Below are 27,658 nucleotides of genomic sequence, written 5' to 3' on the forward strand. Positions count from 1 at the left end.
AACGGGTGTTGTTGGTTTTGCCCCTGCCCTTATTGTTGTTACCCCTGTAACCACCTCTCTGATTGCCCTTTGAAAAGGTATTTTGAGGAGGGGACTTGTAGGAGGTAGAGGCGTTATCGGTGGAGGAGCCTCTGCCTGTGCCACGAAAGGACGAGCGTCGAAAGGAACGTTTGGAGGCTTGTGTTTGGAGTGCCCCCATAGACTTTGCTGTGTCTGTGTCTTTCTTCATCTTTTCGAGCGCTTCGTCTACCTTTGGCCCAAAGAGTGTTTCCTGGTCAAAGGGGTGATTGAGTATGGATGCCTGGACTTCAGGCTTGAACCCTGAGATCCTGAGCCAGGCGTGGCGACGATGCAGGACACTGGTATTTATGGCCCTAGAAGCAGTGTCGGCTGCATCGAGGGCACACTTAATGGAGGTGTTTGTAATTAGTTTACCCTCCTGTATCAGGTCATGAGCCTTGTGCTTGTATTTTTCTGGAAGGTGCTGCATAAGAGCCTCTAGTTCGTCATAGTGTGCTCTATCATATCGCGCAAGCAGTGCTTGTGTGTTTGCAATGCGCCACATGTTTGCAGCTTGGGAGGCGGTGCGTTTACCAGACGCGTCCAGAAGTTTAGATTCTTTGTCTGGCGGTGGGGCATCTCCTGAGGATTGGGAGTTAGCCCGCTTTCTAGCTGTGGAGACAACTAGGGAATCTAGGGGAGCAGGGCCCTTGATGTAAGCAGGGTCTGTGGGTGCCGCCTTGTACTTCTTCTCTATTCTAGGGTTCAGTACTCTGGCTCTGACAGGGTCTTTGAACACCTCTGTAGCGTGCTTGGTGACACCCTTAAGCATGGGTAAAATGGAAGTAGATTTGTCTTGTATATCAAATGTATCCAGTAGGAAGTCTTCTTCTACTGGTTCACTGTGCATGTCCACCCCATGGTAGTGTGCTGCTCTCTGCACTAAATGATGAAACCCTAAGGAGTCCTCTGGAGGAGACGGCCTTGATGGGTATAGGTCGTCCTGAGGTACATTGGGTATATCAGGGTTATTGTAATCCTCCCATGGATCTGGGGTCCCTGGTGGAGTGGGATCCATTGGGGCGTCCGCCGGGTAATTGTCCGGATCCCCATCATCCGGATCTGGGGATGGGGCCGGATCGTAGTGAGGTAAAGGTGGCGGAGACCTGTGAGGTGGAGGCGGTGGAGGAGGTGGAGGGGGTAGGGGAGGCGGTGGTGGGGAGGGCACTCTGAGGGGAGAAGTAGCAGAGTCCTTCCTTTTGGGTGGAGGAGGAGGAGCCGGAGCATCAAGGCGTCTTTTCTTGGTAGTTAAAGTCAAAAGCCCAGTCTTTGGATCTTTGGACAAAGTCTTTTGTAAAGGGTCTGGTGTAAACAGAGCCAATGGTGTCGAGTCGTCTGTCGGCACCGGTGATTTCGGAAACGGGGGTTTTGATGGTCTGTGTGCGCCATGCTTTTTTGAGGTCTCCGGGTGTTTCGGCGTCGAATGATGTTTTGGCGCCGGAGCGTCGGTGCCGACAGATTTGTGTTTGTGTTTGGTCGGCACCGAGTGTCCAGGCTTCGGCACCGGTGGTTTCGGAGTCGAGCTGGATTTTGCAGTCTTCGGTGCCGGATGCTGTTTTTCGGCACCGGGTGTCGGCTGGCTCGATCCCGAGCTGCCATGAGACTTTGGGGGCTTCGACACCGGGCCCGAAGGTGGGGTGATCGAAGTTTTGGTTTTGCCCAGGCCGGCAGGCGAGGGAGTAACCTGAGTCTCTTTGGTTTTCGGCGCGGGGGTGGGAGGGGGCATAGTACTCACGGCCCGCTGCGCTGGTGTAACGTCCTCCACGTCGGAGTCGTCGGCCTCGGAAGCGCTGACGACGTCTTCCTCCTGCTCGGTGTGTGTTTGCCCCGAAGCTTCGGCGTCGTCTCCGAAGATGTCCGGTGGAGCTGCAGAGGATGAGTGCGCCATGGTGCGTCGAGCTCTTCGATCTCGGATGGTCTTCTTCGATCGAAAAGACTTGCAGGCGGGGCAGTCTCTAGCCTCGTGTTCCGGAGAGAGGCAAAGGTTACACACCTGATGGAGGTCGGTGTGGGGAAATTTAGACCCACATTTTGGGCACTTTTTGAACGGAGTCCTTTCCATCGGCCGGGACCGGAGTCGCGGAGGGCCCGAAGGCCGGTGTCGATGTACGGGATGGAGAAAGTGCCGCTTCGAGAGATGAAGATGATGAAGGAACTCGAAGAATCGAGGATTTTCCGTCGAGGCTGGAACCGTAGAAGTTCGAAGCCGGAGCACGAAGTATCACATCCGAGCCCGATGGCGGAAAAAAACAATCTGAGGATGGAGCCGAAGCCCATGCGCAGTACGGACCGAAGGAGGAGTCACCAAACTCGTGACTTCCAAAGACTGTCCAAGAAGAAAAACAAACTGCAAACATCCGGGCCCAACACCAGATGGCGACCTATGCTAAGTGTACAATCTGCAGCTCATATGCCTCGAACATGTATGTTTTGATATTCTGTCATGCGCCAAATGCACGCAAATTCTATTACAGTGTGCCTTGCACACTATTATTAGGTGGAATTCGCACTTATGTTATACCTTGCAGTTTTACATAACCTTTTCTGTATAGGTTTTAACTCTTTCCATTGCATGGGTAGGTTAAAAAAAGTATCTTCATTGCAAATATCTTCACATCATAGATTTATTGTCCATTCAAAGTCACGTGTGAACTTCATTAAAATGGAAGACTCCCAAACATCGACACCCAAAACAGCTGCTTCTTCGACTACGACTAATGGCTCCTCTTATCTTACTAAAACAACAACTAAACGTCTTACACAAAATCCACCCTCTCCACCGAAGCCTTCTTTGTCTGTCTCCATGGATCTCCTTCTGGAGGAAATTCGAGCTCTGTGGCCATTTGTTGAGGAGACAAATTCTAAAATACAAATCTTAACCGATGGATGGGAAAAATTGGAAGAAAGAGTCACCAAGGTTGAACATAATGTTGAAACTCTCAGTGCAATGTTACAACAAAGTAGACATCTTTCATTCCCAAATTACATCCTTGCAAAAACAGGTCGAAAACCTTGAAAATAGAAACAGACACAACAACCTTCGCATTTATGTATTATCGGAAGGCGCGGAGGGATCGGATCCCATCTCCTTCTTTCAAAAATTTCTACCGACAGTACTAAATCTACCGGAGGGTACTACTCTCAATAAACAACACGCTCATAGACTGGGCCCACTGCATTCAACACCCTCAAGCACGAAAAGACCACGAGGAGTTATATTGTATTTCCTTGAGTATACAGACCTCCTCAAAGTGCTTTCCGCAGTTAGACTCCTGAAGCGTATTTCATTTTTAGGTCATCAACTGTTCTTCTCGCAAGACTATGCCAAATCCACAGCAGATAGACGCAAAGAATTCCTTGATATGCGTCCAGCGTTGCGTTCAATTGGAGCTCGTTTCGGATTGCTTCATCCATGCTCGTTTAAAGTCACTCTCAACAATAACACCACGACTTATGAGGACCCAACAAAGCTGAAGAGTTTCCTCAATGCACAATGCCCAGAAAATATGTACATTTCCAGCACTCGCTTTAAATAGCTTTTCTTCTGGAATATATTTGAATAGGGATTAAATCCTCAGTGTGCTGTTTTAACTATAGAAGTTTAGTATAGCTTTTGCCATGGTACAATGGTTTGCTTGATCTCATTAATCTCCAAATAGCTCTTCTTCTGTTATATATTGGAATAGGGTTTAGCTTTTCAGTATGTTGTTTTACTTACAGAATTCCAGAATGGATTTTGTCATGGTATAATGGTCTGAATGTTCTCATTATCTTCTTTCATTTCATAGTTATAACCTTATAATGTCTGATGTCATAATGTGTCATGACATATTCCATCCTGTTTGTATTAACCATTTTTTGTTTCTTTTTACACAGGACCTAACCTCATGTGCTTGACCTTTAAGTTTTGAATGTTGTTTACATCCCGAAGTCTTCCCCGCCTTACCTCATGGAGTCCGGGTACGTCATCGTTCCATGTGGTCTCCCCCCCATCCTTCCATTGTTTTGACTTCTATGTGGATATGATCCTTTTTCTTATATTCTTCTCTACAGCTCTAACCCCTTCTCCTTTATTCCCTCTTCTTTCTTCTTATCATACGTTTCTATCATTTGCCTCTTTTTCCAATCTTGCCTCTTCCTTTTCTTCATCTTTCCCACCTTTTCAGCTTCTCTCAATTGGTTTTAACTTTTAATATCTTCGTACCTAATATAAGGTTTAATTCAATGTTTTTTATAGTTCTTATTGTTGAATTTTTCACATGTACTATTGTTCACAATTTACAAGATTTTATTGGTTCACTTATGTTTATTAATTTCATCTCACACATGTTTTTGAAAATTGTCACATGGAACGTCAGAGGTTTTAACTCCCCGATTAAGCGACAGAGAGTCTCATCTCACCTCTCCAAATTAGATGTTAATATTGCGTTACTGCAAGAATCACATCTCACCGAAGGCGAATCACTAAAACTCAAAAGAAATTGGGTTGGTGAAATCTTTTTCTCACCAGGAGATGGCAGAAGGAATGGGGTTATAACTCTTTGTCACAAAGCACTGAATGCCAAGCTTGTATCTCAAGAATCTGACACAGAGGGTAGGTTGGCTCTCACTAACCTCCTGCTGGGGAAGACCCCTCTGTCTTTGCTTAACATTTATGCCCCTACTAGAGGTGAAGCCACGTTTTGGTCTCGTATATCTCAGTTATTGCTCAAGTACCCATCAGAAAACTTTATTCTTGCAGGAGACTGCAACCAAGTGATGGACCCGTTTATTGATAGAAATTCTAAATCCCCCTTTATCCCAAACACGCCACACAAAGTTTTCACACAAACTATTCAACAAAGAAACTTATTAGACTCATGGCGCCTCTGCAACCCATCCAAAAGAGAATACTCCATTTTTTCCTCTCCACATCAAACACAATCTTGAATAGACCATATTTTTATTTCACGCAACATTTCCCAATCCTTACGTTCTGCTGACATAGGCCCTATACTCATTTCGGATCATGCACCTGTTTCAATTCAATTAGACATTTTAAATCAATCCACATTGCCACAAAAATGGCGTTTCAATAATTCCTTACTCCTTGATCCTAATTTCAATTAATCTTTTACCTCTTTCGCTCAAGAGTTTTTTTGCATTAATTTAACGAATTATGTCTCCTTTCATACAGTGTGGGATGCCTTTAAGGCCACCGCTCGGGATTTCATCATTTAGATTTGTGTCAAATAAACGTAAAGCTTCCCGCAAATTACATAACACACTTCTTGCTAAGATTAAAAAACTTGAGCACTCCTTCCACACCTCCAAGTCGAAGGACTCCCTTAAAGATCTCATCAATGCAAAAATCCCTTTTAACGAATCCACTACCGAACAGGCCTCCCTATACCTACTGAAATCCTCAGCGAAGTATTATGGTGGCCAAAACAAATCAGGCAAACTTCTAGCCAATTATCTAAATATTAAACAACAGAAACTTCATATTGATTCCATTATAGATCATAGCCAAACACCGAAATTCAAAGACACTGAAATACTCCAAGAATTTGTACATTTCTATCAATCCCTTTACACACCAGAAAACACACCCTCAGATACAGACATATCCCAATATTTCTCCACAATTCAAAAACATATTAATCCACAATTAGATTTAGCTTCTTTGGAAGCTGAACTTACACAAACAGAATTCTTAAATGCTCTAAAAACTCTTAAAAAAGACAAGGCCCCAGGTCCAGACAGCTTCACGGTGGAATTTTATTTACATTTTGTTCATCTATTACTCCCACACCTACACACTCTTCTTTCTTCCTTTATTGCTTCCCGTAATTCCACTGGCTCTTTTTCCGAAGCCTTGATCTGTCTAATACCAAAGGCTGATAAGGATTTACGTTACTGTAAAAATTATAGACCTATATCCTTAGTTAACGTAGATTATAACATATTCTCGAAAGCTCTGGCCCTAAGACTAGAACCACATCTTCCCATGCTGCTTGGAAAAGAACAATCAGTTTTTGTCAAAGGCAGCAACATCACTGACAATACACGCTTATTCTTTGCCATTTTATCTAAATCATCACATTATCCGGACTCCTTGGCGGCAATTGTGTTAGATGCAGAAAAGGCCTTTGATAGGGTTTACTCGCCTTTTATCTTCCACGCTCTCAAGTGGTTTGGGTTTGGACCGAAAATCATCTCTTAGTGCCCTACTTTACTCTGAGCCCAAGGCTGCCATATCAACCAATGGTCTTATCTCCCCCTACTTTAATCTTAAACGAGGAGTACACCAAGGATGCCCCTTGTCCCCTTTTCTTTTCAATTTGGCCCTAGAACCCTTTCTCTCAAGAATACGCCAGAATAACTCAATCACAGGTTTTGTCTCGGATCCTCAACAAATTAAGCTAGCAGCATATGCTGACGATATTTTAGTTTTTCTCTCCCAACCACAATCTTCACTTACAGCTTTCATGGGAGAGGTGGAGGCCTATGGATTGGTATCTGGCTATAAACTGAATATAGGAAAATGTGAGATATTACCCTTAACCAAATATACCTTTAAGGATGATTTTAAGATCTCCAACTTTACTTGGAACCCTAAACATATAAAATATCTTGGCATCTGGTTCCCTCCCTCTATAAAGACATCTATCTCTTTAAACATAGACAAATGTTCTGCCAAACTTAAAACATTGGTTGCAAGATGACATCCCCTTCATCTTTCTTAGTGGGGTCCTCTGGACACAATCAAAAGGATGTTGACTCCGATAGTTTTGTATATCCTTTCTAACATTCCACTTTCCATTCCATCTAAATTCTTTCAAAAGATTAATTCTATTTTGACTTTTTTTTTATGGAACGCTAAAAAACCAAGAATGGCGTTACAAAAATTAGCAAGACAAAAATCAGAAGGCGGTGTCAATTTCCCCCATTTCTCCAATTATCACAAAGCCTTTCAGTTACAAAAACTATCGAATTGGATAACTAATCAATCTGAAGATAAACCTCTCTGGGTGGATCTTGAGACCTCATTTTTAGCTCCCTTCTCATTTCAGGAATATCTCTCCTTTACTCGCAAACCACAAAAGCTCTCTACTCCCATAATTAAGCAATCCTGTAAACTACTATCCACTGCACCCCACTTAGTAGTACATAATTTAGACACTTTTCTTAATTCCACAATTTGGCACAATAAAGAAATCCTTCTTAATAGGAAACCTATATATTGGAAGGCTTGGAGAAATAAAGGTCTACTCTTGGTTCATCAATTTTTAGATCAGGGCGCACCCATTCAATTTACGCAATTACAAACTCTTTATCATTTGCCTTCTTCCTATAAATCTAAATTTTTGACCTTGCAGAAAGCAATACTTGATATTTCTGCTAAACTCAAATCTTCACCTTCCTCACCCTCCCACCCACTTTTCCCATGGCATAACCTTTTGCACAGAAACCCCAAAGCGTCCACCATTCCCATTTAATGGTACCTCCTGAGATCCGAGACAAAACCAAAGTGGACCTCTCATGGGAATCTGATCTGAGAACAAATTGGCCTATCTCTTTTTGGAACAGAATTTGGACGAAACATAGGAAACCATCCAGGGTGGCCAGCACAACACAAACACTCTTTATTTACAACAGATTGTTTCTTACCCCCACATACCTACATAAAATACACAACACAAATCTCAACACTCGCTGAACATGTTCCCGGGTTGACGCTGATCTCCATCATATGCTTTTCACCTGTCCACATGTTTTTATATTCTGGAAACAGGTCTGGCACCAAATCAACACTATATTTCACACCACAATTCCCCTCTCCCCCATAAACATTTTCCTAGGTAGTTTAACACCGGACTGGAAAACGAGTCAATCCCAGTTACCACTTATTGATTTGTTAATAGCTGTAGCTTTTCAGCAAATATAAAAAAACTGGAAAGATTCCTCTAAATTGTCCTATTTAGCTTGGTGGTATGCTGTATGTCACAATCATCGCTTCGATACAGCACTCGTTCATCCTATCTCTCTTGCTACTAAACGTTCTCACCTTTGGGGCCCAAACACACAATTTCTAGATGATACCATGAAGAAAACTTCTTTACCTCCTCCCTCACAACAAGAAGTTACCAAGCCTCCTTGACCTCCTATTGTTTATTTATAATTATGTTTAATTTCTAATTTTCTATAATATTTTTTTAAATTGTGTATTTTTGAAATGTACTGTTATTTACGATTTCTGTGAACCTTTGATTGTATTCATATATTCTTCTATATTATCCTTTTACTATTTTAATGCATATTATATATCATTATTATTCCTTATTACACCTTCATGTATTTATGTATTAACAAATAACTGCATTTACGAAGTATTGTTTTTATGATCATGTTAATCTTTTCAATAAACCTTTTCTTGAACTAGTGAATATATAAAAGTAATAAACTCGTTTTAGACAATATAGAACTGATTACTTCTGTGGTACGGGTCACTAATCACTCTTAAGTGGAAGCAACTTCGGGAGGTCCTGCTGACATTAGGGTAATATTTTTAATGCCCGTTTCAAAACCTAAGAGAGCTGCATACATTAATGATTGTAATTTTACATAGAAACTATGTTACTTTCTTGTTTTAAATTTACATCATACTTAAAAAGCCCCACAGTATAGTTAGATGTACTGGGAGTTCATGTGAACACAGGCCACAGTGTACTGGTACTTCACGTGAACATAGGCCAGAGTGTACTGGGACTTCACATGAACACAGGGTACAGTGTACTGGGAGTTTGTTTGAACATAGACTACAGTGTACTGGGAGTTCATGTGACCATAGGCCACAGTGTACTGGGAGTTCACGTGAATACAGGCTACAATGTACTGGTACTTCGCATGAACACAGGCTACAATGTACTGGGATTTCACCTGAACACAGACTACAGTGTACTGGAAGTTCACGTGACCATAGGCCACAGTGTACTGGTACTTCAAGTGAACATAGGCCACAGTGTACTGGGACTTCACAGGAACACAGGGTACTGTGTGCTAAGAGTTTGTTTGAACATAGGCTACAGTGTACTGGGAGTTCACGTGAACACAGACTACAGTGTACTGGGAGTTCACATGAACACAGGCCACAGTGTACTGGGAGTTCACGTGAACACAGGCTACAGTGTACTGGAAGTTCACGTGACCATAGGCCACAGTGTACTGGGAGTTCACGTGAACATAGGCCACAGTGTACTGGTACCTCACGTGAACATAGGCTACAGTGTACTGGGAGTTCAAATGAACACAGGCCACAGTGTACTGGGAGTTCACGTGAACACAGGCTACAGTGTACTGGAAGTTCACGTGACCATAGGCCACAGTGTACTGGGAGTTCACGTGAACACAGGGTACAGTGTACTGGGAGTTTGTTTGAACACACGCTACAGTGTACTGGGAGTTCTCGTGAACACAAGCCACAGTGTACTAGGAGTTTGTTTGAACATAGGCCACAGTGTACTGGGAGTTCACGTGAAAATAGGCTACAGTGTACTGGGAGTTCACATGAACACAGACTACAGTGTACTGGGCGTTCATGTGAACATAGCCTACAGTGTACTGGGGTTTCATGCGGATATAGTCTACACAGGGTATAAGGTACTCGGAGTTTGTTTGAACACACGCTACAGTGTACTGGGAGTTCTCGTGAACACAAGCCACAGTGTACTAGGAGTTTGTTTGAACATAGGCCACAGTGTACTGGGAGTTCACGTGAAAATAGGCTACAGTGTACTGGGAGTTCACGTGAATACAGACTACAGTGTACTGGGCGTTCATGTGAACATAGGCCACAGTGTACTGGGGTTTCACGTGAACATAGTCTACACAGGGTATAGTGTACTAGGAGTTTGTTTGAACATAGGCTACAGTGTACTGGGAGTTCACGTGAACATAGGCCACAGTGTACTAGGAGTTTGTTTGAACATAGGCCACAGTGTACTGGGAGTTCATGTGAACATAGGCCACAGTGTACTGGGAGTTCATGTGAACACAGACTACAGTGTAATGGGAGTTCATGTGAACATAGGCCACAGTGTACTGGGGTTTCACGTGAACATAGTCTACACGGGGTATAGTGCACTAGCAGTTTGTTTGAACATAGGCTCCAATGTACTGGGAGTTCACGTGAATACAGGCCACAGTGTACTGGGAGTTCACGTGAACATAGGCCACAGTGTACTGGGAGTTCATCTGAACACAGACTACAGTGTACTGGAAGTTCATATGAACATAGCGTACAGTGTACTGGGGTTTCATGTGAATATAGTCTACACAGGGTATAGAGTACTAGGAGTTTGTTTGAACATAGGCTACAGTGTACTGGGAGTTCTCGTGAACACAAGCCACAGTGTACTGGGAGTTTACATGAACACAGGCCACAGTGTACTGGGAGTTCACGTGAACATAGACCACAGTGTACTGGGAGTTCATTGTTTAATGTGAACATAGGGTGCAGGATGTAATACATTACTCCGAGAAGCTGCGAAAATAGTGAAATATATATTAGGAATCGCCCTCAATGTATGTGTGGTACTACAATGAACAAAAAACACCTGCTTGGGTTATTGAGCCAAAAAACTCAATATAATAAAGTTGTAAAAGATGACCTGTGACATATAACTAAAAGGGTAAATCCAAAGCAAAACTAGAAACAGAGAAAAGGCTGTTAATGCCATGAACTGCAACTGTGTCTGTTAGACCTGTCAGCCCTTTGGGTGGTCCCTCCTCATCATTATTTATTTTGTCCCACTTTTGCCTCAAACCCTGTTGGTATTTTTCCTTTTTGGGAACCACCAGATTTTTTTAGTGTTGCTGCAGATTCAGGGAGCCATTTTAGCTACCCCTGGAACTTCTGTCTGAGGGCCTGGAGCACAAAATGGTGGCCACCTGTGACATCACCAGCACCCACTGGAACCTACTAGCACCTTCCAGAACATTCCAGAACCCTGTGACAGTTGGAGGCGGTTTAGAATGTTGGGAAGCTAAGACAGAGAGTTGGCAGTTGGAGCTGGCAGTTGGCACCTGACTGGTGAAGAGTGAGCAGCAGAAACTTGAAGGAGGAAGGAGTGAAGCAGCAGGGGTGGAAACTTGTGCCTGGAGTGGGGTCCATAAACCCACCCTTGATACTAGTCCCTACTGACTGAGCCCAGCCTGGAGCCCTGTGTGGGAAGAAGCAAGAAAAACCATCTTAAGGACCTGGACAGCAGGAACAGGCCTTAGAATCCAAGAACAGCAAGATCCTGACCTGGATACTGGTTTCCCTGGAGTCCGACGTCGAGAAGCCTAGAGACCCGGAGCCCGAGGTGGAGAAGCGGCGCTGACTGGAAAAGCAGACGTCGTACCCGGAGCCGCCAGAGGTCGAGAGAGGGCGCCGACGGAGGTCGTAGAGAGTACCAGAGGTCGAGGAGGAAGTCACCCGAGGTCGAGTGAGCGGTGTCGACGGGGGAGTGAAGTCCGCCCTCCGGAGTCGCCGGAGACCGAGGTGAAGCGTGCCGGAGGTCGGGAGTGGAGATCGCACTCCGGAGTCGCCGGAACCTGAGAGAATCGTGCCGGAGGTCGGGAGTGGAGGTCGCACTCCGGAGTCGCCGGAACCCGAGGAGAGGAGCACCGGAGGTCGGGAGTGAGGATCGCACTCCGGAGCCGCCGGAAGTCGACATCGAGCCAAGGCCGGCCGACGTCATCGAAACTGAGGTCGCCATCGGACCGGAGCCGCCCGAAGTCGACATCGAGCCAAGACTGCCCGACGCCATCGAATCGGAGGTCGAGATCGAGCCGAGGCCGCCGACATCGATCCGGAACCGCCTACCGGCGTCGTCAAGAACTGACATTGTGCCGAGGCCGCCGACATCGAACCGGAACCGCCTCACGGCGTCGACACGACTCCAGCGGCGTCGGAGCTTCAGAAAAAGGGCAGTAAGTGGAATAGAGGGCGCCTAAGGCCCTGTGGAATCCTAAGAGACTACTCTAGGGGCTAGAGAGGTGCTGGAACCAGCTTGATTGTGCCAGGGGTGAGCTGAGACTAATTCAGAGGGGTTGTGTAGAGTGAGAGAGCCAGGTCTCTAGTATTCCCCCCTTGATCTACCTCAGTTTAGGCCTCAGCCTTGTCCAAGCCAGGGAGTAGACACCCTCAAGCCATCCACCTAACCACAAGCTGTGCCTGGGCCAAATCAGCCCATAGTATTCTCAAATGTGATCTGATTCTATAAGTGTCACTGTCAGCTTTTAATTATTTATTGAGAGCACTGTATTTATTGTATTTAACTTATTTATTGCTTCACTGTATTTATTGTTCCACAGTATTTATTGTCGCACAATATTTATTGGTTTGCAGTATTTATTGCCTCAGAATATTTAATTGCCTGTATGTATTGCACTTATATTTATGCCTTAATTATTTATGATCACCCCTATTTATTGAATCATTAAGCCAGTATTTATTTGACCTGCACTATTTAAAAAGCCTTGTATATTGTGATTGTGTTATTATTTATCTAATCAGCAACTAAGAGAAAAAGAAGATAAAGAAAGATATTTTCATAATTTTTACGGTGTAGAGTCGTTTTTGGAACGGATGCACGCAGGGTTATTGTATGGGTATGTTGTATGCTTAGCACGGTGCCTGATTCCTGACCACTTGAGCCAAGCTACCACTGTGTATGTCCTGGAAAGACCCCGTTACCACCAACCCTTTCCGGTGTGGGAGTGGGGGTATTTCCAACATTAATTGGTGTTCAGTGGTGGGATTGAGCTGTGCCTACGTATACTCAACAATAACTGTGGGTAGTCCATAGGCCTACACCGGGAGTTTTCTCAAAGCGGCCTTCCTAATTGTGAGTTTTTGTTTTTCCAAATTTACTCTGGTGGTGGGAGGAGGTATTATATAAGGTACCCCCCTGCATAGTTACTGCAAATAACTGTCCTCTGACCTGAGTGGGCAAGATGGAGTTTGTACTGGAGAATTTAGAAACATACACTGTGGCCCAACTCAGGGAGTTTTGGGAGGGGGTGTATTGTCCTCCAGGAGCAAAGAAGGGTGCACTCCAAACCAGCTTAAGGGCTTGGGGGGAGGCACGCCGAGAAAGCAAGGCTGAGGAGGAGGACAGGGATAGAGAGCCCGACAGTGAGGGAGCTGGTTTGTACCAACCTGAGGTGGGGAACCTGTCAGCGGGGCCCAGGACACTTTCCAGGAAGGGCAGCAGTGCCTCTAGCGGTGGCTTGTCTGAAGTGGAGTTAACAGACCGGAGGGAGAAAAGACAGCTCACATGGGACTTAGCAAGGCTGGAGAAAGAGAAGGAGGAACAGAGGATGGCTCATGAGATAAGGCTGAAAGAGATAGATCTTCAGATCCTGAGAATCGGGGCACACCCTGTACCTAACGGTGGCAGCGAAGAACGAGAGTACACCAAGGAACCCAAACCCTACCTGCCAAAGGACATAGTAGCTAGCTATGGGGCGGGTGACGATATCGCCAAGTGGCTAGCGGCCTATGAGGTCTCGTTAAGGGCCCATGGGGTTCCAGAGAAGTACTGGGGAGCGGGATTGTACAAGTACATGCCTCCAGCTGGTAGGGATGCATTATTGGCCCTCGAGGAGGATGAGCAGACCCACTACCCCACCATGAAACTGGCGCTCATAAGAAAGTTTGGACTAACACCCGAAAAGTACAGACAGAAGTTCAGGGGTAGTCACAAACTGGGCACACAGAATTGGGTGGACTTCCTGGACTATGCAAAGAAGGCACTAGAGGGTTGGATTCAGGGCAGTGAAGTGAGGAACTACGAGGGGTTGTTTGATCTAGTACTGAAGGAACACCTGCTCGAGAAATGTTTCCCTGAACTGCGTCAACACCTGGTGGATAGCAAGCTGACCAGTCCCCGGAAGCTTGCTGAGGAGGCGGACATTTGGGCTAGTACCCGGGTGTCCACAAGGGGGACTGGAGGGGATACTCAAAAGGCCGGACAGGGCGCCCCCCAGAAGAAAGAGGGAGGGGAAAAGAAAAAGGAGTTCTCCAAAGGCCCCCAAAATAACTTCCAAGGGAAGGGAACAGGATTCACCCCTAGGGCTAACCCACCCAGAAACCCTAATCCTGGCCAGAGTCAGCAGCCAAGGGTTGTCCATTGCTACGAGTGCGGTGGCGTTGGACACTATAAAGGAGATCCGAAGTGCCTGAAACGACCACCCCCTCCCATTGGAGGAAAGACCCCCGGAGTAGCTCAGGGAGGAGATGCCCTTAACTAAGGGAAGGGAGTGGGCGGGTGTCACTTTAGTGTCCCTGGGAGAACGGGAGATGGTTCCTAAGATCCAGGTGCCCGCAAATACTGTCAAGTATGGGCAGTGGGTCACCATCAACGGCCAAAGAGGGGAGGCTCTGAGAGACACAGGAGCCAGTATGACTATGGTGCGTAGCCAACTGGTGTCTCCAGAGCAGGTAATTCCCGATGTACTCCACCCAGCCGCGATGGCTGACGGCAGAACAGGCCACTATCCAGTGGCCGAGGTTCCCTTTGAATGGGGGGGGGTTGCAGGTTCACTTCGAGTTGCCGTAAGCCCTGCCGTGCCAGTTGATTGTCTGCTGGGGAATGACATGGAGCACAACGCTTGGAAGGAGGTGGAATACCGGACTCATACTGAGATGCTGGGTACACCTGACTGGGCCTGTGTGAGCACAAGGTCCGCGACTACCCGGAGAGGGAGTTCGTTTCGGCTGGAGCCTGGAACAAAGGCCCAGCCAGCTGCCAGTCAAGGGAGGAACCGAGGACAGGAGGAGCCTGCCTCGGCGTCCGCACCCCGTAGGACGGATAGGCCACCGGAGGTGGTGGACCAGGAGTCTGCGGTGGGGGATGTTACCAAACTGGAGGACCTACCCATCCCGGCCGAGTGGCACGTGGAGGGAGGCCCGTCCAGGGAGGAATTCTGCCAGGGCCAGAGGGAGTGCCCTACCCTTGAGGGGCTAAGGCGTCAGGCCCAAGCCCAGGCAGCAGGGAACGTTGAAGGGAACTACAGTGTTTACTGGGAGGATGGCCTCCTCTACAGTGAACCCAAGGCACCCCTACACGGATCGTCACGGGCCTTGGTAGTCCCTCAACGTTATCGAGCCTTCCTTCTGGAGTTGGCTCACGAGATCCCCTTGGCAGGACACCTGGGGCAAGACAAGACCTTCGCCCGTCTTGTCCCACACTTTTATTGGCCTCAAATGAAAGTGTCGTCCGATACCTACTGCCGGACATGTGTGTCTTGCCAAGCCAGTGGGAAAACAGGGGTGAAGCTGAAAGCTCCCCTGGAACCACTTCCTGTCGTTAGCACCCCCTTTGAAAGGGTGGGCATCGACATTGTGGGTCCGTTAGATCCGCCAACGTCAGCTGGTCACAGGTTTATCCTGGTCCTGGTGGATCATGCCACACGGTACCCAGAGGCAATACCTCTGAGGACCATAACAGCACCTGTTGTGGCATTAGGGCCCTGATGGGAATCTTTACCCGAGTGGGTTTTCCCAAGGAAGTTGTGTCCGACAGGGGGACCAACTTCATGTCAGCGTACATGCGGGCCATGTGGAAGGAGTGTGGAGTGACCTACCGGTTCACCACTCCTTACCACCCCCAGACCAATGGTCTGGTGGAGAGGTTTAACAAAACCTTGAAAGGCATGATCAGAAGTCTGCCTGAAAGCCTGCGGAGGAAATGGGACGTCCTCCTACCCTGTCTATTGTTTTTCTACAGGGAAGTGCCACAGAAGGGAGTGGGCTTCAGCCCCTTCGAGCTTCTGTATGGGCACCCTGTACGTGGACCTCTCAACCTGGTGAGAGACGGATGGGAAAGAACTCCCAGAAAGCTTCCCCAGGATGTGGTGAGCTACATGCTGGCCTTCCGGAGCCAAATGGCTAAGTTGTGGAAGCAAGCTTCTGACAACTTGGAAGCCAGCCAAGCAGTGATGAAGGCGTGGTGATGAAGGCGTGGTATGACCACAACGCTCACCCGGTGGAGTTGGAGCCTGGCCAGAAGGTGTGGGTGATCGAACCAGGAGAGCTTAGCGCCCTCCAGGATCGCTGGTCAGGACCCTTTGAGGTGTTGGAGAAGAAGGGTAAGGCTACCTACTTGGTGGACCTGAAGACCCCTCGTCAGCCCCTGCGGGTGCTGCATGCCAACCGCCTCAAACCCCACCACGAGAGGCCCGAAGTCATCTTGATGATGGTGACTGACGGAGGAGAGGACGTGGAAAGCGAGCCTCTCCCAGATTTGTTTGCGTCTCAAGAGAAGGATGGGTCGGTGGAGGGAGTGATTCTCTCCCCATCTCTAACTCCTGAACAGCAGGAGGACTGCCGCCAGGTCCTGGGGCAGTACTCTTCGTTGTTCTCCCTTGTCCCGGGTAGGACTCACCTGTGCGTCCATGACGTGGACACAGGAGACAGCCCACCTGTGAAGTCCAAGATCTACCGGATGTCAGACAAGGTGAAGGCCAGCATTAACAGTGAAGTCACTAAGATGCTGGAGCTAGGAGTGATCGAACCTTCTAGCAGCCCCTGGTCCAGTCCGGTGGTACTAGTACCAAAAGCTGCACCACCGGGTGCCCAACCGGAACTGAGGTTCTGTGTGGACTACCGGGGACTGAATTCAGTGACCAAAACTGATGCTCATCCGATCCCTAGGGCGGATGAATTGATTGACCGGCTGGGAGCTGCCCAATATCTAAGTACCTTTGACCTTACTTCTGGGTACTGGCAGATCTCTTTGACTGCTGGAGCAAGGGAAAGGTCAGCCTTCTCCACGCCCAATGGCCAATACCAGTTCTGTGTGATGCCCTTTGGGCTCAAGAACGCACCTGCCACGTTTCAGCGCCTGGTAAACCAGATCCTCACCGGAATGGAGAGTTTCTCTGCTGCTTATCTGGATGACATAGCCGTCTTCAGTAACAGCTGGGAGGATCACTTGCGTCACCTGCAAGCTGTTCTCCAGGCCCTGAGACAAGCTGGATTGACGATCAAGGCCAGCAAGTGCCAGATCGGGCAGGGGTCGGTAGTGTACCTTGGACACTTGGTGGGTAGGGGAGCGGTGCAACCCCTCCAGGCGAAGATCGAGGCCATCATGGCCTGGGAACCCCCCAAGACACAGACTGAGGTCCGAGCTTTTCTGGGCCTCACGGGGTACTACCGCCGCTTCGTGAAGGGGTACGGTACCATTGTAGCCCCCCTCACGGAGCTCACGTCCAAGAAACAACCTCGACGGGTAGTCTGGACGGAGGCTTGTCAGCAGGCCTTTGTGAGATTGAAGAAAGCCATGTGCGAGGCCCCGGTCTTAAGGGCCCCAGACTTTTCCAAGGAGTTCATTGTCCAGACAGATGCATCAGAACATGGCATTGGGGCAGTGTTATCGCAACTTAATGAAGAGGGTCTGGATCAACCCGTGGTCTTCCTATCCCGGAGACTACTTCCCAGGGAACAGAAGTGGAGTGCAATAGAGCGTGAAGCCTTTGCAGTGGTATGGGCTCTGAAGAAGTTGCGGCCATACCTTTTTGGCTCGCACTTCCTGGTTCAGACCGACCACAGACCCCTTCGTTGGCTGATGCAGATGAAGGGGGAGAATCCCAAGTTGTTGAGGTGGTCTATCTCCCTACAGGGAATGGACTTTCAGGTGGAACATCGGCCTGGAGTGGACCACGCCAATGCAGACGGTCTCTCAAGGTATTTCCGCCTTAGTGATGAGAACTCCCAAGGGGTTGGGTAGCTCTCCCCACTTTCAGCTGGGGGGGACGCGTGTTAGACCTGTCAGCCCTTTGGGTGGTCCCTCCTCATCATTATTTATTTTGTCCCACTTTTGCCTCAAACCCTGTTGGTATTTTTCCTTTTTGGGAACCACCAGATTTTTTTAGTGTTGCTGCAGATTCAGGGAGCCATTTTAGCTACCCCTGGAACTTCTGTCTGAGGGCCTGGAGCACAAAATGGTGGCCACCTGTGACATCACCAGCACCCACTGGAACCTACTAGCACCTTCCAGAACATTCCAGAACCCTGTGACAGTTGGAGGCGGTTTAGAATGTTGGGAAGCTAAGACAGAGAGTTGGCAGTTGGAGCTGGCAGTTGGCACCTGACTGGTGAAGAGTGAGCAGCAGAAACTTGAAGGAGGAAGGAGTGAAGCAGCAGGGGTGGAAACTTGTGCCTGGAGTGGGGTCCATAAACCCACCCTTGATACTAGTCCCTACTGACTGAGCCCAGCCTGGAGCCCTGTGTGGGAAGAAGCAAGAAAAACCATCTTAAGGACCTGGACAGCAGGAACAGGCCTTAGAATCCAAGAACAGCAAGATCCTGACCTGGATACTGGTTTCCCTGGAGTCCGACGTCGAGAAGCCTAGAGACCCGGAGCCCGAGGTGGAGAAGCGGCGCTGACTGGAAAAGCAGACGTCGTACCCGGAGCCGCCAGAGGTCGAGAGAGGGCGCCGACGGAGGTCGTAGAGAGTACCAGAGGTCGAGGAGGAAGTCACCCGAGGTCGAGTGAGCGGCGTCGACGGGGGAGTGAAGTCCGCCCTCCGGAGTCGCCGGAGACCGAGGTGAAGCGTGCCGGAGGTCGGGAGTGGAGATCGCACTCCGGAGTCGCCGGAACCTGAGAGAATCGTGCCGGAGGTCGGGAGTGGAGGTCGCACTCCGGAGTCGCCGGAACCCGAGGAGAGGAGCACCGGAGGTCGGGAGTGAGGATCGCACTCCGGAGCCACCGGAAGTCGACATCGAGCCAAGGCCGGCCGACGTCATCGAAACTGAGGTCGCCATCGGACCGGAGCCGCCCGAAGTCGACATCGAGCCAAGACTGCCCGACGCCATCGAATCGGAGGTCGAGATCGAGCCGAGGCCGCCGACATCGATCCGGAACCGCCTACCGGCGTCGTCAAGAACTGACATTGTGCCGAGGCCGCCGACATCGAACCGGAACCGCCTCACGGCGTCGACACGACTCCAGCGGCGTCGGAGCTTCAGAAAAAGGGCAGTAAGTGGAATAGAGGGCGCCTAAGGCCCTGTGGAATCCTAAGAGACTACTCTAGGGGCTAGAGAGGTGCTGGAACCAGCTTGATTGTGCCAGGGGTGAGCTGAGACTAATTCAGAGGGGTTGTGTAGAGTGAGAGAGCCAGGTCTCTAGTATTCCCCCCTTGATCTACCTCAGTTTAGGCCTCAGCCTTGTCCAAGGCAGGGAGTAGACACCCTCAAGCCATCCACCTAACCACAAGCTGTGCCTGGGCCAAATCAGCCCATAGTAATCTCAAATGTGATCTGATTCTATAAGTGTCACTGTCAGCTTTTAATTATTTATTGAGAGCACTGTATTTATTGTATTTAACTTATTTATTGCTTCACTGTATTTATTGTTCCACAGTATTTATTGTCGCACAATATTTATTGGTTTGCAGTATTTATTGCCTCAGAATATTTAATTGCCTGTATGTATTGCACTTATATTTATGCCTTAATTATTTATGATCACCCCTATTTATTGAATCATTAAGCCAGTATTTATTTGACCTGCACTATTTAAAAAGCCTTGTATATTGTGATTGTGTTATTATTTATCTAATCAGCAACTAAGAGAAAAAGAAGATAAAGAAAGATATTTTCATAATTTTTACGGTGTAGAGTCGTTTTTGGAACGGATGAGCGCAGGGTTATTGTATGGGTATGTTGTATGCTTAGCACGGTGCCTGATTCCTGACCACTTGAGCCAAGCTACCACTGTGTATGTCCTGGAAAGACCCCGTTACCACCAACCCTTTCCGGTGTGGGAGTGGGGGTATTTCCAACAGTGTCCATTTCTGATGTTTGGGTTTTCCCTATGCTATAGTATAGAGACAATTCAAGTGAACTTTCTTAGTAACAGAGGACTGGGATGACATTCACGACAACTAGGCATGATTCGATTTCAGTGGAAATCCTACTTGTGGTAAAAATGGTAAATTTGGGGGTGGTGGGGAGGGTAGAGGACGTAGTGGGATTTTTCATTACCACTTACTACTAAATCAGGCCTCAGTCATTAGAGCCTGATGCTATTACAGGGGCGAGGAATGTCCAAATAACAGCTACTGATTCTTGTTTAAAACTGGAATATGGAGATTTCTAGCGCATTTAGCAAACAGTGAAAAGTAATTTAACACAAGGTTATCAAAGGAAATCACTCTAGGATAACTTATTAAGTTTAACATTGCCATATGTCTTCAAGACAAAGGTTAAACTGGAAAAATCAAGCACAAATATCTGTTTTTGGGAATAATAATTTGAAAAACAATGCTCAGGTCAAGTGGCTGGAGTTTGGTTCACGTATAATGATGTGGACAGGATGGGGAAAAAAATGTCATTGATAGTCAATGTTAATTTGTTTTATGTATATACTGCTGTTTTGAAGTTACAGGAGGTTCCCAGTCTAAAAAGAGGGAATTATTCAAGCATGTGAATCTATGAAAGATCCAATGATGGAGAATCATGCATGTCTTTCAAGTGCTTACCAGGGCTTTATAGGGCCCATCAGGTGAGTGATTTCATAACACATTTCAAAATCCAAGCAGACATCATCAAAAGAACCTTCTAGAATGCCTATTGTCTGTGATTGTCAATGATGCTGGCTGTGTAAAAAGAAAATTCTTTTCTTACACTTGATGGCCCCCTTTGATAGCCCTTTCCAGTATTAACAAAAATTATCATTTGAAACTGCAGTGTTTCAAAGTATGTGTAGTAACATATTTTATTGTGTTGCCACAGCGCTTCTTTCAATGGATTACTTGATTGATAATTTGTTTAACATAATCAATAATTAAACTCAATCATGCAAAAAATGAATTACAAATGTGAGGTGGAGGATCTGTGTGAGTAATGTCTTAAAAACACTCTTTTTCTAAGCATTGTGTTTTCTAAACAAAGCAATCCAGAAGAGGACTACCATGTGACTAAGTTAAATTACTGCCATAATACTCCTGGGTTTACTGAAGAGCCATTGCATGGTTGTATAAGCTCCAATCGTGCTAGCACTAAAACTGAACCAGCTCTAGCTTTAAGTGCTCAAATGGTCCAGCAACTAAAGCCAGAAGAACAATAGGCCCCATGTGCAAAAATCACCATGTTTTAAATACAAAATGACCTGAAAGCAATGTAATTTCCTCCAAACAGTAACACGTGCCCAAACATGGAGCAAAGAGCAGATGGGTTTGGACAATACATCCTTCTCTTTAATCTTAAATGTTTCCATCTTGCTTTGGGCTAGAGTGTGCAGTGAAGCCACACTACTCGAAATGCTCTCCCCTCAAATATCTATTTTTCTAGCCAACATTTTTATCATAGGATTTACACAGTCCTTTCCATAAGCTAACCAAGCTTTTTACCATTTTTTCAGAACATTTTTTATGTAGAGTATTAGCTAGTGCTATCTACGCTGAGTTGAAAAATGACAAATGCATTTTACCATTCTAGGCACAATATTACAGCTTTAGATTGGTAAAATACCAGTCAAACCAACCTGGGTTGTTTCCAAGCTTAGGTGGAAAGCTGCTCCTGTTTATGGAGTGCATCTATAGCACCCACACTCTATATCTATACACCGCAAATGTTTGTTTTTCTAGAAAACATTTTAAGCATATCATGAACACACTCCTACCCACACCAAGCTAGAAAAGTGAGAACAAATCTGTAAGCCGAGGTTTAGCTAGTTCTCTCCATACCGAGCTGAAAAATGACAAAGACATTTTGCCATTTCAGTCACAGTTTTACACATTTGGATTGATAAAATACCATCCAAACCAAACTGGATTAAGTAAAAGCAGCTTTTGACATCTGCGTTTCACTCTCATTAGAGCTTGCTAGAGAAGCATAGCTTTGTCCAGACATAAAGGCGGGGGGATTCAGTACAGGTTAGCACTAAACACTCAGAAGCTTAGGGCCATATGTAGGTAGCCTAACATTTACCACTTCATAAATACCGAATTTTACCGATTCGGTATTTATGAAGTGGTAAATGATATGTAGGTAATCCATCGGTAATATTTACCGATTCGGAATGGGTCGGTAATTTAGAATCGGTATTTACCGATTCGGTAATGGTAACTGGCTTCCCATTGATTCCTATGGGCTTTTACCGATTCGGTAAATTACCGAATCCTGAAATGTGCCCCCTACATACCAAAAGCCTGAATTCCGGTCGGTAACGGGATATTTACCGAAAATCGGCCGTTACCGACCGGTATTGGGCTTCCTACATATGGCCCTTAAAGAGCAAAGAAAAGATTTGAGGCTAGTCTCAAAAAGTTTCAAAGGTAGGCAGGATTCTAATCATGCCATGGGCCTCACAGGAGGATTTTTGCTTTTTTGAAATACAGCTGAGATTATAATGATTGACTTATGAATAACCTGTTTATATCCAGCAGTTATGCAACAGTCTTGACATTATTTCGTGCTGCAGTTAACTGGTGTTTGTTATCCAAATTAATCGTGCTTACTGCCGTGGCTACATAAAGATGAAAAGCTGAGTTAGTTTAATGAGATTCAAGCCTCATCAAAAGACTGATTGTAGTAATCTATGAATTAAAAATACATTTGTACAGTGTGTACCTTATTGTATTGCTTCAATAGTGTGGCATACTAGCTTCCTTAAAGACTATGACTTTTCCAACCTGCCATTGGTCATGTGCAGAATCCACATTCAAGTGTTTTAAATGGCAGCCGCCCCCAAACGTACCTAGGTAATCACCTCTATATGCAAAACATTTCAAGTCACTTCTTCTGTGGGAGGGCCAATGTGCCCATATTCTTCAGGACAACACGTGTGATTTCCATGCATTTCCTTCAGCCATCCCGCGCAGGACCACTTACCGGCGTGAGCAGCTGTGCCGTGTCATTGAAGTTGCCCAGGAAGGTCATAACGTTGAGGCGTTCTGACAGGCATGGGATCTTGCTGAGCTGGATCATGAAGCGGTCCTCGTCGGAGAGATCGTCAAGTGGCTTCTGCTCCTTCAGGTACTTGTTGATGGTGATCAGCTCGTACTCGGTGGGGATGAAACGAATTAGAAGCTCAAGGAAGTCCAGGTTGAGAGACTGCATGTCAAACCTGCAAGAGAGCCGATGGCGGGGAGGTCAGTGAGAGGTCTGCTAAGAGACGACGCATATCAAGGCAGGGGTGAGAGTACCAGGAAAAGTCATAGCTGCAATGCTTGAACTAATATTTTGGGAAGCCCTGCATTCAAATCAGATCATTTTGGTCCTGCCTCAAAAGAGATGGTTCACCCCGAACTCGCGTTGCTGCTGGGTCATTAGCAGAGATTTATTCAAGTATTCTATCCTCAACATTTTGAGTTTATTTCGTTTTCTCCATGAGATTAGTAGGATGGAAGGAAGGCAAGGACGGGAGCTGCTCCATGTTTTATGTCTATGTGAAGTGGAATGGGTGAACTATGTGCCCGGCTCAAGAACACGAGGTGCAGGATCTCCCAGACTGGAGATGATGGACAAAACACTTTATGTTAAAAACTTCCATACCACGTATGGGAGATGGATAAGGGTGACTACAAGGTGGAAAGGTGGCTTCAATCTATCAGAGTTTGTGAGTGTGAAAATGCAGCTCACAATAACAGCAGAGTGGCTGCTATAAGCCAATGGACTGTCACATGGAGAGCAAAGGTTGGAAATATATTCAGTGTCTGCCTGCATGTGGCCTCCAAGGGACTGCCTGCATTTGGTCTATCTGGAACTGCCTTCATTTGGCCGACCTGTGACTGCCTGTATGTGATCACTCTGTGATGTACTTGGGGTAGTAAACCTGTGGGTGCAGATTTATGACTTTGCTTGTCAAATTGTGCCAGCCATGGACCGTGCAGGTAAGAGTGGTGGGGTGGTGAGGCCGGGTTATGGAGTCGACAGACGACCATGAGGGAAAATTAAATACATAATTAATTTGCCCTCGTCTGTCAAAATCCTCCCCACCCGGCCCCATTGCTCTTACCTGCACTGGCCGTGGCTGAATTGTGCCCTTTGCGACGAAAGGCTTTAAAAAAGGCTACTAGTGTGTGCTCTTTTTACAGTACGATGGTAGCAACCCTTGTCAGATTTCTTTTTTTGGGTAGTGGGGGGATATATAAAATGTTCTTGAATGATAGAGAGTGACCTGCCTTGTGGCAATAGTTCACAAATCAAAGTTTGGAGGTAGGCTGAAAGCAGTAAAGCTGAGCCCGTAATAGAATAAACAACAGATTTGCTAGTACTGCTACTGTTTTAACCTCAGAATCACTTATGAGGACACATTTTAAAGAGCAACAAAATGCGGGGAAGAATTTCTTTTTCCGATTTAATCGATCAATTTAATTATATCAAAAAACTTTAGCGTCCTTCCATAAGACACAGTGCACAAAAGAATTCTAAATCACATGAATGAAACAACATACGTGAAAAAAAACACTTTTCAAACACACATTTCAACCATTCTAAACAAAACACTCTTCTTTGTTCCAAACATACTGGTACCGATAAAACATTCACACAACTCTATCAATCTTGTGAAAAGAAAGTTAAACGCTTAATATTCTATTTTGTCAGACAACAGAAAGTTACAATAGCACAGTAATTCTCAATGTTATTAGATTTTAAACCATTTCCAAATTCTTGTGGTCGTTCAACAAGGTCTACGCGTTTCGAGAACCCTTAATTTAGAGGGTCTCTCATCAGGACCTGTGAATTAAAGTGAAAATGAAACCTTAATGAGTAACAAAGGGGCGTGCACTTTCCTCTCAATGCATACTATCATAACTAAGTGTAGCCTTAATTACCTCTGACAAATGAAGAGAAGACCAGCCGATCTAATCCAAAAAAGCTCTGAAATAAGACTCTGGAAAAAGAGAGAAAGGACAAAGCACTAACTATGGGGATGAAATACAGGTTCTTGTGTTATAGACAAATTAGACAAGGTGTTAAGAACATCTGCTCATTAACCAAGCACTTACATGGATTATGGCGCGTGACTGCTATCTTGGTGTACAAGGTCAAGTTTTCAAAATTCAGTTTGATGCAGTGTTGGGTCACTGGTGAACTGTGGAATGGATTGAAGTAAATTAAGTACGAGCAAAATGTTGACCATGGAATGATGATTCCTTATCTTAAATCAATTAGGTACCTGGAGAGACATGTTGCGCTACTTGAAGATGGCGAAACCGTATTTAGCCAGCAAGGAAGGACGTGATGGTTCACTCGCGAAAGGCACCAAATTACTCGATCGCGGTTTGAGGTAGAATCTGTAAAGTTGTGTCGAAGACAGTGTTAGGACAAACATCGGTCTAAACAGGCTGGAACGGTTTTATTGGCTAAGACTTTTGAATGAAAAGGGGGCGAAGAATGGTGTCAAAAGAATCTATTGATTCAATATGTGGCCCGTTAGTAACGCGCTAGGGAAATTCTTTTTAAGTTGTTGGCTAGCCACAAAGGTAAATTTACCTGAATGAATCTCGTTCGTATCTTCAGTCAATTGCCAATGCCGATCACGTGAGGAAGCATGTGATCGCTCTATTTTTATCTCTTGTAGTAGACATAGATGAAAGACTGATGAAGTTTGAGAGCATGCCCAATTCAAGATGGCGGAAGCTTGATTTTTAAACTTACGGCCGCAGTACAAAAAGCAATGCTGAAAGATTATTCACTGAAGGTTTTTTACAGATATATTAAAAACGGTGTATTTGACAATTAGATGTGTGGTCATCAAAATCTGAAAACATTTCCAGCAATTTTGTAGGGGCCAAAAAGTTTTCACAGCTAGTGAAGTAGTTTCAGCAGATAATGAGTGCATGATGCCAATATGTTAGGCATTATGAAAAATATTGATCACCATGTCAAATTAGTCAATGGAAACTCTACAAAGAAGATGGAGAAATTTGTTGGACATGTTGAGCGTGATTTCAGTTGGTGCCGTATTAGCTCGATTTTGTAGGGATTATCAGTAAGGACCAAGAAAGTTTTGCAGCGACCTAGAATTAAAACTGTCTCGTAGAGAGGCTTTCATGATACTTAAATTCAACACAGCTTCCAACGGATTGAACGAAATGTCTGAGCTATACAAATTGAGCTAACATGGTACCAACTTTAATCATGTCCAACATGTCCAATAAATTCTTCATCCTTTTTGTGGAGTCTCCATTGACCAATTTGACATGGTGACCAATTTTCATATTGCCTAACATAAAGGCATCATGTACTCATTATCCGCTGAAACTACTTCACTAGCTACAAAACTTTCTTGGTCATTACTGATAATCCCTACAAAATCGAGCTAATACGGCACCAACTGAAATCACGCTCAACATGTCCAACAAATTTCTCCATCTTCTTTGTAGAGTTTCCATTGACTAATTTGACATGGTGATCAATATTTTTCATAATGCCTAACATATTGGCATCATGCACTCATTATCTGCTGAAACTACTTCACTAGCTGTGAAAACTTTTTGGCCCCTACAAAATTGCTGGAAATGTTTTCAGATTTTGATGACCACACATCTAATTGTCAAATACACCGTTTTTAATAAACCTTCAGTGAATAATCTTTCAGCATTGCTTTTTGTACTGCGGCCGTAAGTTTAAAAATCGAGCTTCCGCCATCTTGAATTGGGCATGCTCTCAAACTTCATCAGTCTTTCATCTATGTCTACTACAAGAGATAAAAATAGAGTGTTCACATGCTTCCTCACGTGATCGGCATTGGCAATTGACTGAAGATACGAACGAGATTCATTCAGGTAAATTTACCTTTGTGGCTAGCCAACAACTTAAAAAGAATTTCCCTAGCGCGTTACTAACGGGCCACATATTGAATCAATAGATTATTTTGACACCATTCTTTGCCCCCTTTTCATTCAAACGTCTTAGCCAATAAAACCGTTCCAGCCTGTTTAGACCGATGTTTGTCCTAACACTGTCTTCGACACAACTTTACAGATTCTACCTCAAACCGCGATCGAGTAATTTGGTGCCTTTCGCGAGTGAACCATCACGTCCTTCCTTGCTGGCTAAATACGGTTTCGCCATCTTCAAGTAGCGCAACATGTCTCTCCAAGTACCTAATTGATTTAAGATAAGGAATCATCATTCCATGGTCATCATTTTGCTCGTACTTAATTTACTTCAATCCATTCCACAGTTCACCAGTGACCCAACACTGCATCAAACTGAATTTTGAAAACTTGACCTTGTACACCAAGATAGCAGTCACGCGCCATAATCCATGTAAGTGCTTGGTTAATGAGCAGATGTTCTTAACACCTTGTCTAATTTGTCTATAACACAAGAACCTGTATTTCATCCCCATAGTTAGTGCTTTGTCCTTACTCTCTTTTTCTAGAGTCTTATTTCAGAGCTTTTTTGGATTAGATCGGCTGGTCTTCTCTTCATTTGTCAGAGGTAATTAAGGCTACACTTAGTTATGATAGTATGCATTGAGAGGAAAGTGCACGCCCCTTTGTTACTCATTAAGGTTTCATTTTCACTTTAATTCACAGGTCCTGATGAGAGACCCTCTAAATTAAGGGTTCTCGAAACGCGTAGACCTTGTTCAACGACCACAAG

The 27,658-nt window shown here is 45.6% G+C and overlaps 1 protein-coding gene across 3 annotated transcripts in view; it reads right to left on the reverse strand.

Moving 5' to 3' along the window:
- Window positions 1–27,658, reverse strand: part of FMNL1 (formin like 1) — a 1,060,054-nt gene that overhangs the window by 147,185 nt on the left and 885,211 nt on the right. For all 3 annotated transcript variants that reach the window (XM_085647374.1, XM_085647364.1, XM_085647383.1), the window contains exon 18: window positions 22,931–23,165. In XM_085647374.1, coding sequence (XP_085503500.1) covers window positions 22,931–23,165 — 235 coding nt within the window. The remainder of the gene's footprint in view (window positions 1–22,930; window positions 23,166–27,658) is intronic.

The sequence above is a fragment of the Triturus cristatus genome, chromosome 1_1, assembly GCF_964204655.1.
Source record: "Triturus cristatus chromosome 1_1, aTriCri1.1, whole genome shotgun sequence".
Lineage (NCBI taxonomy): Eukaryota > Metazoa > Chordata > Amphibia > Caudata > Salamandridae > Triturus > Triturus cristatus.